The following is a 20,321-nucleotide window of genomic DNA, read 5'->3' as shown; positions in this document are numbered from 1 at the left end:
ATATAGATGAAAAAGGCATGAAAAATATACTTTACCGATGTTTAATTGGGTTGAACACGATAAAAATGGTCAAAATGGCAGCCACACTATAAAATATTTACAAACGAACGTCAACAATCACGAATGTGATATCGATATTGCTTTCGATATTATACGATCTGCTCCATATGCGAACGAAACCGAAGATAAACGATACTACTTATACTAGTACTAGTACTAGTTATAATCGCGATATATCGATTCGAGACATTAAGTTAATAACGATAATGACGTCATTCAAGATGGCAACTTGCAAGAAAAAACGTCAGGTCAGGTGAAAATGTCTTAGATGACAGATTTCTCAATCATCCAGAGGATTTTTTTCAATAACTCCGGCCCAAGGTATGCAATTACTTAAGTTTTTTATATTTCCCTGATAATGGAAACCATGAAACTTTCAATTGTGCTTAAAAAACAGTTTTAAATCGCGATCTATAAAACGCTAGTTCACTATACGTTGGCTGTAGGTACGGGGCCCCATCCCCTTCAGTCTATGTATGGTGAGTGGAGCCAACGTAGTTCAGCGGAACAACCAAAATACAGAGACTGAAGCTTTTGGTCTATTAATTCCTGTGTTAAAAAAGTGAGTGCACGCGAATTAAATGTTGGACCTAAATTACTAGATCTTACCATGGAGCTCCATGACGAAATCTGTTCTTAAATTAGACTCTAGATATTACTAAATTGAAAAAATGTATAAATAGTACTCGCCTGGTCTTTTCTTGGGGTATTGAAGCCTTTTTGTCCAGAACTTGCTCAACTTTTGCGGCAAATTTTGTCGCCATAGGGTTGTGCACATTCTCGTTTAATACTGGTTGTCACGTGACACGGCAATGTCGTTAGGCTGTTTGGCCTGTATTCAAGGCATTCTATCGTTATGATTTTATATTGAATGAAGCTAATTCCATCAGGTATAGGCCCCTATCAAGTCAAAATCGATACAGGGATCGAGAGGGGGGGGGGGGGTGGAGCCAAAAATTTCCCAGTCACATGGTATGAAAATGATATTTTTTATGATTGTCCACGATCATTAGGGCAAACCCGTGTGTGGCAGTACGGTAGCGTGATGAGTAAAAAAAAAATAAAATAAAAGAAAGAAAGAGGGCCAATGTAGGCATACATGGCGCGTGGGAATAAAGTTGCTTTATATGTTCCAAGCGAGTGAAGCAAGCGAGAACAAAACTTTTCGTGCAAATCTAAATTTGAGATAGATATCTTAACTTACACTTTTCCTTTTCTTTTCATTAATTCCCTTCATTTCTTTTTTATCTTGGTTGTAGAACTTTCGGGGGCCCCTAGGCCTAACCCTTCCATCGTGTACCCCCAGTGCAATATCAGCAGGTGGGTCTCGATAACTCTGGATATTTAGCAATTAGACCTATTTATAGAAAAACATAACGTTAATGTTTTGACCCCTTCCCCCCCAAAAAAGGAAAAACAACTATAAACTAAGTTATATACATCCCCCTTTTCTCATTTCGCTTTTTATTTTCTCTATTCCCTCCTTATTTTTTTTTGGGGGGAGGGACCTTTTCGGGGGGCACCGCCCCTAGCTACGCGCCTACCAGATGAAGAGGCGAGCGAGCAAAACCTTTGTCACTTTTATTACAAATATCAATTTTGCAATAGATTTTGACATAACATTCGGAATTATTCTCGCATGCATTTTTCTTTCCTTTTGCTTTTTTATGGCCTTTTATTTCTCTTCCCTTTCTCTTTCTGTCTTTCTTTCTTTCTTTCTTTCTTTCTTTTCCTTCCTTCATTCCTTTTCTCTTATCCCGTTTTTTTTTTGGTGAAATCCACTGGACCGGGGATCAAGGGCCAGCCTGCATGCCCCCGGCGGTTTACGCCTCTGCCGTGGATGTAAGCTATATATACGCATGATCTTAATCTTCATTATAGAGGCGCATCCAAGATTTTCCAAATTAAGTAGGGGGGGGGGCGGGGTGAATTTTCTCAAGTAAAATTTGACAACTCCCAAAAAAGGTTCTTACTAAAAAAAAAAAACCGGTCATTATATTGTCTCGCGTAAAGTTTGACAAGTTAAAAAAAAATGGTCACTCAAAATGAAAGTCATTTTGTCCGCGTAATATTCGGCAAGCCCCCCCCCCCCCCCACAAAAATAAGAAAAGGGAAAGTCATTTTGTCCACGTGATATTTGGCAACCCCCCCCAAAAAAAAAAAAAAAAAAGGTTTTAACTATAGCAATGATCGAAGGTCATTTTGTCTCGCGTAAAATTTGACAATTTTTTTATAAAGTTGCCACTAAAAAGAAGGTCATTTTTTCCACCATTGATTATATTTGGCAAGCCCCCAACCCCCACCCCCATAAAAAAAAGTTTGTCCCTAAAAGTGATGTATAGAAAGTCATATTGTTAATTTGTTCCCAGTAAAATTTTGAATTTGGCAATTAAAAAAAAAGGCAAAAAAGAGAAAAGAATATGAACGAAATATCCCCATTACAAATAATGCTGTACGTGATTCTCATGAGGGGGGGGGGGGCACATAACTAGTATTAATAACATATTTAATTCCAAAATGTTTACTATAAATCTCAAAAGGGGGAACGGGCAGAAATGCTAATTTCCATACAGTTGCAATTTCTTTTTCATTTGTAACTTGGGAATAATTTTTGTATTCACTAGAGCGCTCAAAAACTTGAATTTTGGGCATATTGGTGGAAAATAATATGGCAAGAAAATTTTCATTTTTTATCTGTATTTTTAATTAAGAAAAAAATAATTTAAAGAATCAAATTTACTTAAGGGCCAAGTTGTATGACGAATAAGTGTAATGGAAACTGTCAGTGTAAAAAAATCAAGCATTTGTCCCAGAGAAAATAAGCCAAACATTGCCATCCTTATTTTGCCACACATCGAGATATAACTGAGAACAAGGTTATATCATAACCTTGTTCATTGAATGAGTGCTCATGACATGAGTTTGATTTTTTTTTAACAGAGGACTTGGTATTTCTCGTCTGATGCTGAATTTTCTCAAGCTTTACTGTGATCCGGGCAATTTGGTCCTTGTTATTAACACCACTGATTATGAGGAGGTAAGTGTTTTCTTAACAAATGTCATGTTTAATGTTTGAAATACTTCTTATAGCTAATTTGGACTACAAAACACAAGTTTGTTTCCCTCGAATAACTTTCAATAAATCTATATCTATTAGAATATAACCTATGATCCTATCCATAAAGACCACATTTCTTGTCTTCTTAGATGGTCTTTGAATTAAAGGCAGACAGAGTTTGCAGTATTTATCTTTTTAGAAGTCTTGTACAAATTCTCTTTCTTTGTTGTAGAAAATGCAGCAGGAAGAATAATTGGATAAAGTTTCATGGCAGTCATTTGATTTTATTTTATCAAAGTTTATAAACTAGTATTGATCATTATTCACCATATCCCCTATTTTCTCTTTAGAACTATCTTATTGATGAATTGGATAAGGCTGGTGTCAAACCACTCCCGAAGGTCATCACTAATGAGTATGGAACCAACGAGAGGTATGTTGTGATTGGTCCATATCAGGGGCCCACTGCAGAAAGGGAAAAAGTCCCAAATGCCCGTTTTTGATTGGTTAAAAATCAAGTTGCAATTGATTTTTAAGGTTGTGTTTGATTGCAACTCTTTCTGCAATTGGCCTCAGGTGGGTGTTACATAAAGCTGTTTGTATTAAGTTAAGAGCCACTTTAAGAACGACTGATCCTTTCTTGTGGTAAATGATATACACCAAAATGTTCATTGGCGATGGTTAAGTGCGTAAGAAAGGTTCACCAGTCGTTCTTAAAATCGCTCTTAACTTACGAACAGCTTTATGTAACACCCACCAGGTTTCAAGAATACCAAGCTTCTCATTATAGCCCGATGCAAGTTCTGTAGGTGGAATTTGAATTTAGTGGCCTTGAGCTCAAAAGTTTGAATTGTGTTTAATTGAAATTCAGCAAAAAGTACTTTTGACATTATTGCATTTGAAACCTGTTTGATGGGTGTGTTTTTCTATAAAGATATATATAAAACCACCTTCTTAAACGAAAAATGAGCTAGCAACATTAATGGAGTGCCTGTATATTTGTTTTTATTTTAAAATAAGATTTCATATGAGATATCAGTGGTTTCTTTCAGTGGTCACAAAAAATATCACATTCCTCGATCTACTTGAGAGGGATGTCACATTCCCTGTAGATGATGATGCTCTATTTTGAAGAAGATTTTTTTTTATAATGCGTTGTTTAAATTATTTGTCATCTTCATTATCATCAATATTTTGATCATTCATCATAATCACCATCATCATCTTCCATCGTCTTCATCATAATCATCGTCATTGTCATCAACCAAAAAATTACACGGGGGCGGCGGGCGAATTCGCCCCGGAAAGTCCAAAAAGAGCCCCGGAAAAGGGCTAAAAACATTCACACGAGGGCGACTGCAAAACTCATAATCGCCCCTGTCAACACTGTATATTTATGTAGCATTTCATGCATACGTACGTGATTGCATTTAAATTATACATTATACAATTTATTGCATTTAAATGTGTACTTGTTTGCATTTGCGTGTGACCGCTTATATTACAATCTTGAGCTGTTTCCTACGCGCACACCAATTGTGCTACAAAATCCCAAACTCATTGCCCGACGTATATATGTACGTAAATCACCGCGGAGCTGCCCGCAGAGTCACACAAGCAAATACAAGATACAGTGGCACAATAACATTGCTCATTTCAGCGCACGCGAGTCCATCATAAGATCGTGTCAGCTAAGAGAACTTACCTGTGAATCTCTGTTTACGGGGTGAATAGTGCATGTGGTACATGTATGGAAGGCCGATAGTGCCAAAAACGTGAACTACCATACGTATGCTAAAAAAAGAGTACGTGTTCTTTGTTAAGAGTACGTGTTCTCCGTTAAGAGTACGTGTGCTCTAATGGACCAATCAGCGAGCTCGATTTGGGTTTTATGCACGCGTATGCTTTTACCATACGTCAGCTTGTAGCATACGTATGGTATTTAGCGAATAGCATACGTATGCGCAGAATTTGGGTGAAGTGTTTGTGACTGTCCAATCAGAATCTCCGTTATAGCAGATCCTGTGCCAAACTCACTGTAGTGAATGCACGTGGTCGTCCGTGTCTGCCACTGAACCACTGAAATATACCTCTACGTAGTGGTATAGATCAGTGCGCTGAGCGATACCACTAGGTAGTGTGTGCTTGTGTGTAGGGGGTATATATAGGGTGTGTCAGAATTGATGCCCCCCCCCCCCCAGAAAAAAGAGTGTAGGTTGCAGGCTGGAACTTAGTGGAGGAAAGATTTTATGCAGACAATTTATGCCCTATTCACCTCAGTACTCTTGAGGATACCTCGGTTGTTATACTGGATGAAAATTCACCGGATTTTTGTTGTTTCACAACACTACTCGAATTGTGATTGAATCTTACTATACCGGAAGTACCTAATAATTTAAGGATAGCCTTCCGTTTCTCAATAGGATTAAGGTCTGTTTCTATATCAAAATACTGGAAAGTTGTTCTTCCATCAGTCCTAGGTCAGTTTGTAGTATGGGTTGGGGCTCGATCCACCCTGCATATGATGAAGACGGTGGTATATCATGCGCGTATTCTGGAGGGATGGGGGCTTTAGGGGCCCTGGCCCCCGGGGTAGTAGGCGAAAAGGAGGCGGCAATAAGGGGAAGGAAAGACAAAAAAAAAGAAAAATGGAGAGAAAAAGAGGGAGGATAGAGAGAAGAAATAAAGGAGAGGGAAGGGGGTGAAAGGGGGGGGGCGCGGGGAGGGGAAAGAGAGAAAAAAGGCGAACAAAAAGGAAGAGAGAGAGAGGGTGCCAAATTGAGCTGTAATGAGGGGGCGCCAAACTGACTTTAAACTTTGGAGGGGGCGCCAAATTGATGTTCTACCTAGTGGGCACCGAAATGATATTCAGGGGGGGGGGGGCACCGCCAAATTGATATTCCACTGGGGGCGTCAAACTGACATGTAACGGGGGCACCAAACAGACCTTAAACTTGGGGGCGCCAAATTGATGTTTGACCTGGGGGACGCCAAATTGACCTCCAATTCTTTTTTTCAATTCTTTTATTTCATTTCCATTCAAAACATAATACAAAGTAATATAAAGTAATACAAATCAAGTACAATTTTACAGAAGGGCATTCTTACTTTGTAAAAAAACCCAGAAAAGAACGGAATAATATAGAGCATAAATGGAAATGAGGGGGATCCACTAAAAAGCAAATCTTGTAAATTGTGGATCCCCCTTGGACCTTAAACTTAGGGGCGCCAAATTGTCCTGTAAGGAGGGCGTGCTGAACTGACCTTAAACATGGGGGCGTCAAATTGATGTTCCACATAAGGGGCGCCAAATTGATGTTCGACCATCGAGGGGGGGGGGCACCAAATTGATATTGGATCTAGGGGGTGCCAAATTGACCTTAAACACAGGGGCGTCAAGTTGATGTTCCACCTAGGTACGGTAAATTATGTTGTTCGACCTAGGGGGCGTCAAATTCACCTGAAATATATATATATATATATATATATATATATATATATATATATATAGAAGAGATCCAAAGGATGGAAAAGAAAATTTTCCTCTTTTCTAACTGAGCCTATACATGTCATTTCCTTTCCTCTTTTTTTTTGTATGTTTTATTGAAATAAATCAATATAATTACATATTTACACGATTGGAATGAGTCGAAATACGTACATAATGTACAAGGTAATTTCCTCTTTATCTTCCAACTTTTCTTCCTTTTCTTTTACTTTTCTGTCATCCACCTCTCTCTTATTTGTTCATATTTTTTCAAAATATATACCCTTTTTTCTTCTATTTTTTGTCTTCTTGTTCTCTTCCGTGTTCCCATTTTTATTTTCCTTTTTTTTTTTGGGGGGGGGGGGTGGTGACGCCTATCAGTCCCTAGATCTGTTATCCATCTTTATCCTGTTCGTTCCCCTTTTCCTTACCCCTCCTCTCCTCCCCCCCCTATTTCTATCTCTCTCTCTCTCTCTCTCTCTCTCTCTTCCTCATGAGGGGCAGGCGAAGGGGATACCCCTCCAGTTTCACTGGATCCGTTTCTTTATCTTCAAATTCTCTCTCCCATTTACCTTTTTCTTTATGTCTTATATCTTCCTTTTATGTTTGTCTTTTTTTCCGGGGGGGGGGGGGGGGGTTAATGACTCCTCTGGACCCCGGATCCGTTTGTCTTCTTTCTCTTTTTATTATTATTATTATTTTTTTTTTAGGGGGGGGGGATCCCCGGATACGTTTCCCTTTCTTTAACTCTTTTTTTTTTTTAACACAGTGTTAATATGCTTTGTCCATTTCATAAGTGGGTCAATAGTAACTCCAAGATATTTTAATCTATCTACGTTTTCCAATTTTAGATTTTTAGATGATATGTGAATTTTACATATATTTTTTTTATTTTCTGTACTGAGTCAAATACCATAACTTTGGTTTTGTCGACGTTAATATACATTTCGTTTCTGTCCAACCACTCATTAATCATATCAAACTGTGATTGTAAATAATGTTCCAAATTCTCTTCAGTTTTTGTTTTACAAAATATTACCGTATCATCAGCATATAAAGAGAGTTTTGAAGATGGTATAAAATCTATATTGGCAATATCATTTATGAAAATACTAAAAATCAATGGGCAAAGGGTTGAACCCTGATGGATTCCTGTTTTACTATTAACGAATCACTTAAAGTACTATTTATTGAAACACGTTGTATCCTGCCTGTGATGTATGATTTAAACCAATTATATTCATTTTCTTTTATGCCATAGCATGACAATTTCTTTAACAGTTTCTCATGCGGTATAACATGGAATGCTTTACGGAGGTCTAAAAACACACCACCTATTATAAACCCACTGTTAATATTTTTAATATATTCTGAAATATCAAGAAGGCAAGAAATGGTCGAGTGGAAATAAAGGCCGAAAACCTGATTGGTTGTCAGCAGTGGCGTACCTAGGATTTTTCAAGGGGGGGGGGGGTCAAATTCGTCCGCCAAAAAATTGACATGCAAAGAAAAAAAAGGTCTTCAATCAAAAATAAAGGATTTCGCACCAGAAAAAAAAATTGAAAAGCAAAAAAAAAAAAAGGTCTTCAAGTTCAAAGGAGCGGTCCACTTGTGGCTCGTCAGGGATCAGTTGTGACTCGTCGTGGGGGGGGGGCAGGGATACATCCCTTGCATGGGTTGTGACTCGTCAGAGTGGCAGTCTGCCCCCTCTGTCCCCCCCCCCCCCCCCCCCGTAGGTACGCTAATGGTTATCAGTCAATAGAGGATGCTCATTTAAATACTCATATAACTGTTGGTGAATTCGTTTTTCTAATATTTTACTAGGTATTGACAAAATAGATAATTATGGGTCTATAATTCATCGGTTGAGTCTTATCGCCACTTTTATATATGGGTTTTATTTTTGATAGTTTAAAATCATTGGGTACACTGCCTGTTTTAAGTGAAGAGTTTTATATATATATATGTTAGTGGTTTAACAATGATAATAGCAGCAAATTTTAACAACGTAGGATGTAAGCCATCAAGACCGTATAGGCTTTACGCGTATCAATACTATTCAGTTCTTTTAATACAAAATCCTCTGTAATATCTGAAAAAGAAAAGGTATCCTATGTGGTTGGTACATTTTGCATATAGTTGTCATCAGTATGTACATCATGTTGGCTTTGCGTACTGGAGCACTTTATTTTATCTGCGAAACTATTAAACATTTGATTTAATACATTACCAATTTCTACATTGTTTTCGATTTTCACACTTTCATGTTATATCTTAAAATTATTTCAGACTCCGACTTTTTGGCTTGTAGGAGTTCTTTTATTACTTTCCATTTTTTGTTTTAGATCATTTTTCGCAAAATCTTTGAATTTGTTACAATAATATTCCCGTTTCGACTTTTTGTTCATATTATTTATTATTATTATTATTATATAATTTATTATATATTTATTATATTCTTTCCAAAAATATTCAATTTTTTATATCAAAAGTACATTTGCATTTATCAAATTTTGCTTTGATCTCTATCTCTTGAAAGTAACAAATAATCATCTGTTATAAAATGTTTACTTAGAAACACATTATTCTTCAAGATTACCAATAGTGTATAGAGTGTCCAGTTTGAGGTCGCTAAATCAATTTTTTAACTCGCGCTTCGAGAACGCGTCGATTGTTGAGATAATCATACTCATGATTGCAAATAATGCTCATAACCTCTAGTTTTCATCTCAGAAAATAGGAAATTATTAATAATAAATTATAATATTTAGGGAGGATTTTTCTTGCAAAAAGGTTTTAGACTGCTGAGGTTGACTATATTGAAACAGAGAAAAAAAATAACCGACGCACCTTTATGGGGGGGGGGGGCATGTAGCCCCAACAAATTTCGTGTGCCCCCAGGTGCCCCCCTAAAAATTTGATGGATGCCCAAAAAAAAGCGAAAACAATTATATTCATTTTAGACTTGTTATTGTGTCAAAAATTTCCTTCGTAAAAGATTTCCTTCTTCGATTAACATCACCTGCCCTCTTGTATGGCGCACTAGCGTACCTACGGGGGGGGGGGGGCAGTCTGCCCCCCCCTGACGAGCCACAACCCATACAACAGACATATCTATGCCCCCCTGACGAGCTTGAAAGACCTTTTTTGCCCCCCTGACGAGCTTGAAGACCTTTATTGCCCCCCCCCCCTGACGAGCTTGAAGGCCTTTTTTTTTTTTTTTTTGGCTTGTCAATTTTTTTCTGATACGAAAACCTTTATTTTTTATTGAAGACCTTTTTTTTTTTTTTTTTTTGCTTGCTTGTCAGAATTTTTTGCCGGGCGATTTTGCCCCCCCCCTGTGGAAAATCCTAGGTACGCCACTGGTATGGCGCACATCTCGGGCCCCTGCTACCGGTATACCTGTATCTTTCCCATATAGGCGTATGAGCCCGGGGGTGTTGGCCCCCAAATATTTTATAAATTGATGATAATCGGGGAACCTGGGTCATTTGCAAATATTCGGGAAACAAAGTGCTGAAAATATCCTCAAAAATTTGGAGTAATTTTATGTCTGAATGCACATGAATTAATATTGATACGCTTTTATAACCAACTTTTCTCACTTGCTCTTAATAAAATCTAAAAGGCTGATATTCTGGCAATATTGATATTGTTAAGCCCTCCCGCCCCCCCCCTCCCCCACAAAGGTGTGCTCGTACGCCCGTACCCACTCACAGTACAAAAAACTACTTTGGGGATTTTGCAAGAAGGGGTAGCGCTTTTGTCGGTGCCAAAATAAACTCAAATAATCAATACCATATCACACTAATCCCTTGTTTATGAAATAAAGGAAAAACACTTAACTATATATATAAATATTTTAAATATACAATTTTCAAAGCTTGCTCCCTCCATTCTCTAGCACTCGTACATTCTCATCAAGTTGTGACATTGTATTTAACTTTTATATGCAGGAAATGTTCACGAGGACATAATGTAATTTTAGATTAACATGCTTTCCCTATAACTCTTGCTTTTGATATCCAAAAATCCTCCGAATCTCTATCAGACCTGGGAGGGGAAACGCCCGCATTTCTTCCCCCGGTCGCATTGCAGTTTAACAGTCCTTAATCTGCTAAAAATTGATTTATTTATTATACCACTTTAAAGTCATGCTTTATTACACTATCCACAACTTATATTCCATTCCGGAAAACTGCATGGCTTATATGTACTCCCTGTGTCTCTCAATCGTCATTTCATTTCCTTACTAGACATGGCTATTTATACTTTGCGAAGCGTTCGCTCGTTTCGCTCGTTCGCACATTTAAGTAAATTGCATGGATTCTTGCCTAATATACCCCCAATAAAACTGACTACTTGTGCTGTTGGTTAACGGGAATAAATTTCTGCTATTCTGGAGTATTCCATTTGCACTCAAAGACGCAGTACAAACATGCATCAGAAAACTTTTATTGAGACCCCAAATGCAAAATTTTCCCTGCCCTGAGATGGGGACACCCCTTCCCAGACACTCCACCGCTCGGTCGCTCTGCTCCCTGGCAATGTTCTCTTTCAACGATAATATCTTCTTATCAGGAGTACATCACACACCACATAATTACAACACAAAATATGCACAGAAAGCATGTTTTTCTGACAACAAAATATTCCCCTGCTCTGGGAGAGGGACCTCTCCTCCCAGAAACTCACCCATCCGGTCCCTTCGCTTCCTCACATTTTTTTCTTCCAACAATTCCCGCTTTACAGAGTATGTCATAATTCATATCAATATAATCACAGCACAAACATGGTTCAAACAGGTTTATTTTTGAGACGCCAAAATTATTTTCCCCTGCCGCTGCATAATGGGGACACCGTCTCCCACACACTCCTACGCTTGGTAGCTTTGCTCCCTTGCAATTTTTAATTTTTTTACAGATAATTTCCACTTTCTCTTGAGTAGTACTTAACACACCGCATAATCACATCACAAATGTGCACCAGAAATCTTGTTTTTTAAATACAATGCAAAATTTTCCCTGCTGTGGGACACCCCCCCCCCCCCCCCCGCTCGGGTCGCTTTGCTCCCTCGCAATTTTCTCTTTTAACAATACTTCCACTATTGAATAGTACATCACACACCACATAATCACATCACAAATATACACCAGAAATCTTGTTTTTGAGATACAATGCAAAATTTTCCCTGTTGTGGGACACCCCCCCCCCCCCCGCTCGCTTTGCTCCCTCACAATTTTCTCTTTTAACAATACTTCCACTATTGAGTAGTACATCACACACCACATAATCACATCACAAATATGCACCAGAAATCTTGTTTTTTTTTTTTTTTAGATACAATGCAAAATTTTCCCTTCTGTGGGACACCCTCCTCCCAGACCCCCCCCCCCCCGCTCGGTCGCTTTGCTCCCTCGCAATTTTCTCTTTTAACAATACTTCCACTTTTGAATAGTACATCACACACCACATAATCACATCACAAATATGCACCAGAAATCTTGTTTTTTTTTTTTTTAGATGCAATGCAAAATTTTCCCTTCTGTGGGACACCCTCCTCCCAGACCCCCCCCCCCCCCCCCCCCGCTCGGTCGCTTTGCTCCCTCGCAATTTTCTCTTTTAACAATAATAGATCTCTATTAAGTAGTATGTGCATATATGCATTATCATACATACATTGCGCACTAGCAATCGCGCTTCCGAACTTCAATGAAAGGCTTCATGTGATTGGTCAAAGTGATAAGAACGAATATCAGAATGGACTGAGCATACGTATGCTTTTAGCTGACGTGAGATATTAGCATACGCGTTCTCAACTCATACGTATGCTACCAGCTGACGTATGGTAAAAGCATACGCGTGCATAAAACCCAAATCGAGCTCGCTGATTGGTCCATTAGAGCACACGTACTCTTAACGGAGAACACGTACTCTTAACAAAGAACACGTACTCTTTTTTGAGCATACATATGGTAGTTCGCGTTTTTGGCACTATCGGCCTTCCATATACATGCGCCTATGAATTTGAGATGGTACCGGTACGTACTTCTCGCTAGCTCGCGCCGCGCTGCTTCGAAGCTTCGTCGCGATCGCATGTACAGTACACGCGTATGATTACACCGTATATGCTAGCTACCATGTATATATATACACACACACAAAAGCAAAAAAGCCGCGAAATAGCTCCAGAAATTGTAGCCCTGGAAAGTGGAAAAAGAGCCTTGGAAAATGAAAAAGTAGCCCTGGAAAATTTTTAAGTTTCTCCAAAAAGAGCCCTGGAAAGAAAAAAAGTAATTTTTTGGTTGATTGTCATCATCCTCATCACCATTATCATCAAATCATTATCCTCGTCATCATCATCATCAATCAACTTCATCATCATCCTAAATCATCATTCTCATCTCCAGTACCATCATCATCATCATCTTCAGTACCGTCATCATCTCCAGTACCATCATCATCATCACCATTATCTTCATCATCATCATCAGTACCATCATTATCATCATCATCAGTACTATCATTATCATCATCATCATCCTCTTTATAATCTTTGTAATCATCACCTTTACCCAAATGAGTTTTTTTTTTATTATTTGTTTTAACAATGTTGTTTTTATCTCCTACAGGCAGGGTGTATACATGCAGGGAGGTGTGTTGTTTGTATCATCCAGAATACTCGTTGTTGATCTCCTTACACAGAGATTAGCTGCTCACCTTATTACAGGCGTCATCGTCAACAAGGCTCACAAGTGAGATTTATTTTATTAAAATTTACCACATGAGACAATCAATATCCTTTGTTGTTTGCAAAGTCCACAAAGTATGTACTTCCAAACTTTCATAATTGGGACCACACTGAACTGATTTCATTTCATTTTATGGTGCATGTGAAAGGACATAATGCTCTTCTTTTAACATACATCAAGTGATTTGTGGCGTAAAGAATGGGGAAAATGGGATCAGATGTACAAAAGTTGATTGTTTTACAGAATTGTGCACTATTCTGGCAGATATCTCACCTTAAAGATAAATTTTTGTAAGAGTACTACACTATTGTTTTTTAATGCATGATTGTGCATCCTATTACACATAGAGTGTATTTGGCACAGTTGCACAAATCACTGCAAAGAGCTTTTGCTGCCTTCGGAATAAACTTGTAAACTCACGTGAACTGTTACCATGCCAATGTAGACCAAGATGGAGACTATATAAAAATTCCAGAACCTGAATTGTACCCATACCAAAACAGATCTAGGAAAACAGCAGAGTGTAACATTAACAATAATGGAGACAAAAAATATTTGAACATTGGATGATGATGCCCTTTGTATGTCAGAGATTAAATAATCAATTTTGGGGGATTCAGGTGCAGTTTCATTAAAAAATACTATCAAATTGCTGTATACCCAGAGGTTAGAACAAAAAAAAAAGAACTTTATGAAATCTTATGAATTACTGGAAGGTCTGAAGGTCTCTATGTATTTTCACTCCCACTCTCCCCATTCCACGGCATCTGTGTATTGATTTTGATGAAGATTGTGAAAACCTTGTAATTTTCCTTGAATCTCAGGATCATAGACTCTTGCCAGGAGGCTTTCATCCTGCGTCTATGCCGTCAAAAGAACAAGACAGCTTTCATCAAGGCTTTCTCAGATCAACCTCAAGCCTTTGCTGCAGGGCTGTGTAAGCTAGAGAGGGTCATGAGAAATCTCTTTGTCAAGAAATTGTTCCTCTGGCCAAGGTAAGATCCGTGAGCATTGTAATGTTCTTTGGTTGGTGAGGTCTTCAAGCACTTCTGGGCCCCATCTCACAAAGAGTTAGGGTAGATTTGTATTAAACTCATTTGCAATTGATTTCAAATTCCTATCTCTTATTCTACATATATTTAGATCAATCGCAGTTCGATATTGATTTTAAGCTATCGCAGCGCTTTGTAAGACGGGACCCTGGTATTCTCCTTGAACTTGCTCAACAGAGATATTTAAATGATGTAACATTTGTGCTCATAAAAATGAACATAAGGGCTAACCATAAAATATTGACTACTGTATTGCCAACCTCAAATTCCTTTGTTGGTAGAGCAGTAACGTCTTGCTCCGGTGAATGAGGTTGAAAACCAAGTCGATCCATCATACCCTTTTGAATCCAATAATATTGATTATCAGGTCCCTTGAAGAATATTTCGATCTATTGATCCTGCTCATTTAAATGATTTTCTTTTATAGAAATGGCGAGCACCGTAAATGACTATAAGGATTTCCTTTTCTTCTTCTTTCTTCAGGTTCCATGCTTCAGTACAAGCCTTGATGGACAAACACAAGGTCTGGTATTTTGATAAGAAAGATTCCATCAAATTATTCAGTCTATCAGATTATTTTGACAAGGAAGATCTTTGTGCATGTTAAGTTGTTAACCAAATATATGATGTCTTGTATGGAAATCTCTCTGTATCTATCTGCCATTTGTCAAGACATAAATGTACATTAGCTGTTCTAATCCAAGGTGTAAGTACGACAGAAAAAAAGATATTTTATCTACTGACAGCACTGAGATTGGTAAAGTTGTTGAGCTGTAGTGATATATGAGCACCTTAAGCACCTTTAGTATCTTGGCCCTGTAAACAAACTCTTAGTCTGATCTGTAGATAGTGTACTGGTAAATCTCTTTCTCTGTTCCCATTTCTTCATCAATTTTGCTTACCATACAATGGAGTCTACTTTATTAAGTAAAGTATTTTAACCAGTTTCCCTGTTCTTTAGCCTGATGTTATAGAGCTTCAGCTGACGATGACCCCTGCTATGGTATCCATTCAGATGTCCATCCTTGATATCATAGGAGCTTGTATCAAAGAAGTCAAACAGGGAAATCCATCAGTAAGTCATCCTTGATATCAACCCTCTTTTTCTCAAGAACAAGATCAAGGTCCTGTTTCATAAAACTTGTTATAATAAGAAATTTATAATAACAGTTTCAAGCTACTGAAATCATTCAATTTGATTGGCTGATAGTGAACTTGTTATAGAAATCATATATATGTATTTATGAAACGGGACCCAGGTCAAAAGAAGGCACAATAGGGAATTTTATGAAGTATATTTAGTCCAAATACCTATATCTTGGACCGCCCTAAAATTATTCTTTTTTTCTAGTTCAATTGAAAAGTTGTAATGCTCTTCTGCAGTATCATGGCTTCAATGGTACATGAACTTGACGTGAATATTGAGGAAAAAATGTGGAGCGAACTTACTACAAGGTTCATTAGGTCATGGAATCGTTCACCGTGTTAGAGTGTAAAGCAGTGATCATGTGACTCAGTTTATTGTGTTTAATACCAAGGTAGTAAGTATCCTTTGATTTAAAGGTATCGATCCTCAATACTAGGTCCCTTGGTGAGGACCTGAAGATGTTGGTCCTGTGAGTGCTTGATTTTCATTTATTTTAAATTTTTATTTGTCAATAGATTATTACATTGGAAAAATACATAATCTGCATGAAATATGTGGATTTTGATAAAACCAATATTTTTTTTTAAAGGGTGGAGGGGTCTGCTTAAAAGCAAAGCTTGTATGGAGACCCTGATCAAAGTGAATAATCCAAGTTAGATATGCTTACTTACAAGCATTCTTGATACTTGTCAAGTTGAATGACCATCATTAAACAGCTCAAACTAGGCAGTTTATAACAGAATATAACAGAATAATTTGTTATACAGAATAAAAAAAATCATCAATTTATCTATTTCATTGATAGAAATCTTTCATGATTATGAGATAAAGGTGTTGTGGCTCAGTGGATAAGTCTCTGAACTATGAACCACAAGGTCTGGGGTTCAAACCCACTGCAGCATCCGCATCCTTTTGCAAGGCTTTTATCGACAACTGCCATTCTCCTCCCAGTTGTAGTAAATGGGGGCCTGGTAGAAAGTTATTCCTTGAATGCTTGAGCACATGATCAGGGTAGCCTTTTCTAAAGTCAGGGTAATAATATGCAGCATGGTATGTAGTATATAAATGTTGCATATTATTATCATTATTGTACGACACTTGTGACATATGAACAGAACATAGTCATACCTTCTTCAGCAATTACGCTCTTCTGATAATTCCCCTCATGTTTTTCTTTCTTTCATATAAAAGTTGGATTCTGATGACCTGACTGTTGAGAATGCGATTGGAAAGAAATCTCTAGACATTATCATTAGAAGACAACTGGATCCTATTTGGCACACCCTGGTAAGTGTAATCATTATTCATTAGCTGTTTTCAGAGGCAGCACTGCTGCTATATGGAATTGCGCAATGCAGGCGAGACTGCCAGAGGCGTTCCACTTGTTCATCATTAACGAGTCGACAGCTGAGATCTTTCTTTCACGTTAAACATGATAAAACTATTCACCAAAAATATTTTCCTTTTTATTTCATTCAGTCCTCGAAGACAAAGCAGCTGGTCAGTGATTTGAAGCTTCTGCAGATGTTATTGTTGTAAGTATCATTATGTTGGGATTTGTGTATAATTTCAATTTGATTTTGTCAGGATATTGTATACAGCAACACTATGTGTATGCTTTATGATATACATGTTCATAATGTATATTTGTGAAGTGGAAAAGGAGAGCATAGTATATTCTTGGATCTGAGAACAAGAGTAATAAGAGTTACATGACATTCTTAAGGTTGGCAGTTTATTGCTAGATGAACCTGTATGTACTTAGTTTTACTGTCTTTGTATGGTCTGATTGCATTTAACCGTATGTATTTGACTTGCTTATTTTTACAGCAAACTGATGTTAATATTTTTTTAAATTTCTTGCAGCTATTTGACACAATATGATTGTGTGACATTCTACAACTTCCTCAAGACTCTCAGGTAAAATCAAGAACTCTATCTTTATTTTTTTTTACAGTGTAGATATGATGGATGATGACAAGAAAAGAAGGTTAATTTCTTAAAAGCAATTGGTGATGGAAATGGTGACACAACATATGCTCCTGCAATGTTTGCTCCTGTCTTAATGTCTCACAGGGTTTGAGTTAGGATTGTAATAGAGGTTTTTGGTTCAGAATAATGTAAAAATAAGGATTTATTTAGTTTTGGAGTTTAGGTTTATGTTCGACTTGACGTGCAGCTTTTCCATCAAAGCAGTTGTCGCTGGAGCAAAAGTAATGGAACCATGGAAACTGTTGCCCAAGCTAAATCCAGGGTAATCATAATTATTTCAGAAAGACAAGAAATTAGAGGAACGAGAAATGGTGACTGTAAGGAGAAGGAGATTTCTGTGAGCTTCTTTGTGGATTATCCAAAATTTTTGCAATGAATGAAAAACGAATGTAAGATTATTGAATGTTTTCATAATAGAAATGTTCTGCTTTCATGATTCCCTTGCAATCTCTTTGCTATTCAGTCAATAAAGACATCTATATCAAACAGAAAATAAGACCAGGGTGGCCAGGGGGGAAACAATTAATGGGGGCTCAGGGCAATTTTGCCCCTGAAATGATCAAAAGAGCCCTAGAAATCCCCATTCATTGCAATGTTAAAGCTTATCCAATTTTTGTAAATTCAGGCAATAAGTTATGAAAAGAAGCCCCTGAAAAAAACCTGAAATTATTGCCTGATGATGGCACGTTCCTCATATTTCATAAAAATAAAGATGAAAATCTAAGTATTTTCTTTTAGATCTAAACATTTCTTCTGGCCTGTGTAACATGCTTTACTAATCAGAGAGCAATTTAATGCATTTTCATATTTTTACAGAGGCAATGAGCGGGCTATGGCTAATAATACCGGCTGGTTATTCTTGGAAGCTGCTGAGATGATGTTTGTGGTAAGAAGAGCCCTCTCCCATCCCTCTATCTCCTATATCTCTGTATTCTTGATACTCATAAATCTTAAACCCAAAATGATTTGAATACCTATATTATTCAACAGGGACAGTTTATGTGTGTTACTTTGGTAGCATTGGCATATAGATGGGGGCCTTGGTGGGGTATTGGATTCTAAATAATTCCATGAGAAAGAAGAATATAAAAAAAGAAAGAGCAGTAAAAAAAAAAGAAAGGAAAAGAAAAAAATATGAAATATATCATTATTTTAATAATAATAATAGTCAGTTCTTGTATAGCGCATAACACATTATGAATAACATCTCTATGGGCTTCGAAAGGACTTGGATATTATTCATATTTATGAATATTCAATTCTCAAAACCTATACAGAATTAGATTTTTATTTTAAACAGGTAAACATTTTCGTCCCATATTATACCATAATCTGTCCCCTTGAAATTCAAATTGACAAATTAATGTTTTAAATTGATAAAATTGACAGCATGCTAAGAGGAGGATATATGGTGATCCACCCGACAGCAAAAACAAGAAACAAAAGACGGACAAAAAGGAGACTGCTACAAACACCAAACCAACAGAGAGAGGTACATTTATTTAAAATTGAATTTTACTCTGAATGTTTTTCAAGTCCTTTTATTTTCTCTCATCCCATCTTCCCCTTGACTTCCTCTTTTCCATTTTTTTTCCAGTCTGAGTGTCCATCTACCTCTGTCTCTCTCCTTCAATTTATTTAAAATCTCGCTCTTTCTAGAGTCCCCACTCTGTTTCCCTTCCATTTTTAAAATCTTGTGTAACATTGTGAAAATGTGATTTTTTATGACATGTTTACATCTTCTAAAAACCCAAGTTTTTTGGGGGGAATAGTTGGTTTGTTTGTTTTTGTTGACCTTTATTTGATTCATTTCTCTCAGAGCTTCTTTTAGAAGAGAATCCAAAATGGAGGATGTTATCAGAAGTCTTGGAGGAGATCAGACAGGAGAATACAGGAGGTATGTAATTCAAATCTCTTTTAGAATTTTGTTATTTTACTAGAATTTCACTGTTCAATTTCACATTAGCTCTAATTGGTGGATTCACAATTTCACAATATGGTGCGCCATCTATTGGTTGCAGCGGACAGGCCAATTTATAACTTCGGGGTGGACATCGCGTGCAGGCACAGGCATCGCACAGTGCTAGTGTACTGTAATGTGACTGATGGTTCACAAATGCGGAGGAAGAATTCACCGAAAATGATCTAAATGTTGCAAAAAAATGTGCGGCAAATTTCTCTCTCACCTCCTGGATTCTGCTAAACAGCATAATTTTATGCAAGCCGGCTGAGCCGCAGTGGTCAGTGTGGCATATCGCATGCATGCACCAGAGCGTACAACAAGTAGTTATCGACTTTTCCCCATAGGGCATTGCGTATTTCAGCCTGTCTGCTGCAAACGATTTGTGGTGCACCCTATTGTGAATCCACCGAATTGTTTCAATCACTTTTTTTTTCTTCAATTTTTGTGGGCAGTTGTTGAATTCTAAGGTGTTTTTTTTATAAAAACAAAAATGATTCTTATACTTTCTTTGGATGTGGGAGTGATCCTATTACCAAGTCATCCCTCTTAGGTGGTATTCTTGTAACAATATTTTAGTTTACCCTAGTTTAGATATCCTTAGTTTCCTGTTTTCAAAAATGCCACTTCTGTGTTGTTGGATGTTCTAAACATCACAATTTTCTTCTGTGACATGTGTAAAATATATGATAGAAGGTTTACAAATTTGGAAACCTTCACAGCAGAGAAAGGTTTGCAAATCTAGAAACCATCAAAACTGAAGAGAGCAGTTTAAAAATTTGTAAACTTGATGTCAGAGCAAGGTTTACAAAT

The 20,321-nt window shown here is 37.4% G+C and overlaps 1 protein-coding gene across 1 annotated transcript in view; it reads left to right on the top strand.

The window, feature by feature from the left end:
• LOC129271029 (DNA repair endonuclease XPF-like) overlaps positions 1 to 20,321 on the top strand; it is a 41,178-nt gene that overhangs the window by 833 nt on the left and 20,024 nt on the right. Inside the window, exons 2-13 of the mRNA XM_064107136.1 lie at positions 3,001 to 3,097; positions 3,469 to 3,551; positions 13,238 to 13,360; positions 14,182 to 14,352; positions 14,893 to 14,932; positions 15,371 to 15,484; positions 16,748 to 16,843; positions 17,036 to 17,091; positions 17,423 to 17,476; positions 18,365 to 18,434; positions 18,938 to 19,040; positions 19,368 to 19,445. Coding sequence (XP_063963206.1) covers positions 3,001 to 3,097; positions 3,469 to 3,551; positions 13,238 to 13,360; positions 14,182 to 14,352; positions 14,893 to 14,932; positions 15,371 to 15,484; positions 16,748 to 16,843; positions 17,036 to 17,091; positions 17,423 to 17,476; positions 18,365 to 18,434; positions 18,938 to 19,040; positions 19,368 to 19,445 — 1,085 coding nt within the window. The remainder of the gene's footprint in view (positions 1 to 3,000; positions 3,098 to 3,468; positions 3,552 to 13,237; positions 13,361 to 14,181; positions 14,353 to 14,892; positions 14,933 to 15,370; positions 15,485 to 16,747; positions 16,844 to 17,035; positions 17,092 to 17,422; positions 17,477 to 18,364; positions 18,435 to 18,937; positions 19,041 to 19,367; positions 19,446 to 20,321) is intronic.

Source organism: Lytechinus pictus, chromosome 11 (assembly GCF_037042905.1).
Source record: "Lytechinus pictus isolate F3 Inbred chromosome 11, Lp3.0, whole genome shotgun sequence".
Lineage (NCBI taxonomy): Eukaryota > Metazoa > Echinodermata > Echinoidea > Temnopleuroida > Toxopneustidae > Lytechinus > Lytechinus pictus.
This window is presented reverse-complemented; position numbering and strand designations above follow the sequence as displayed.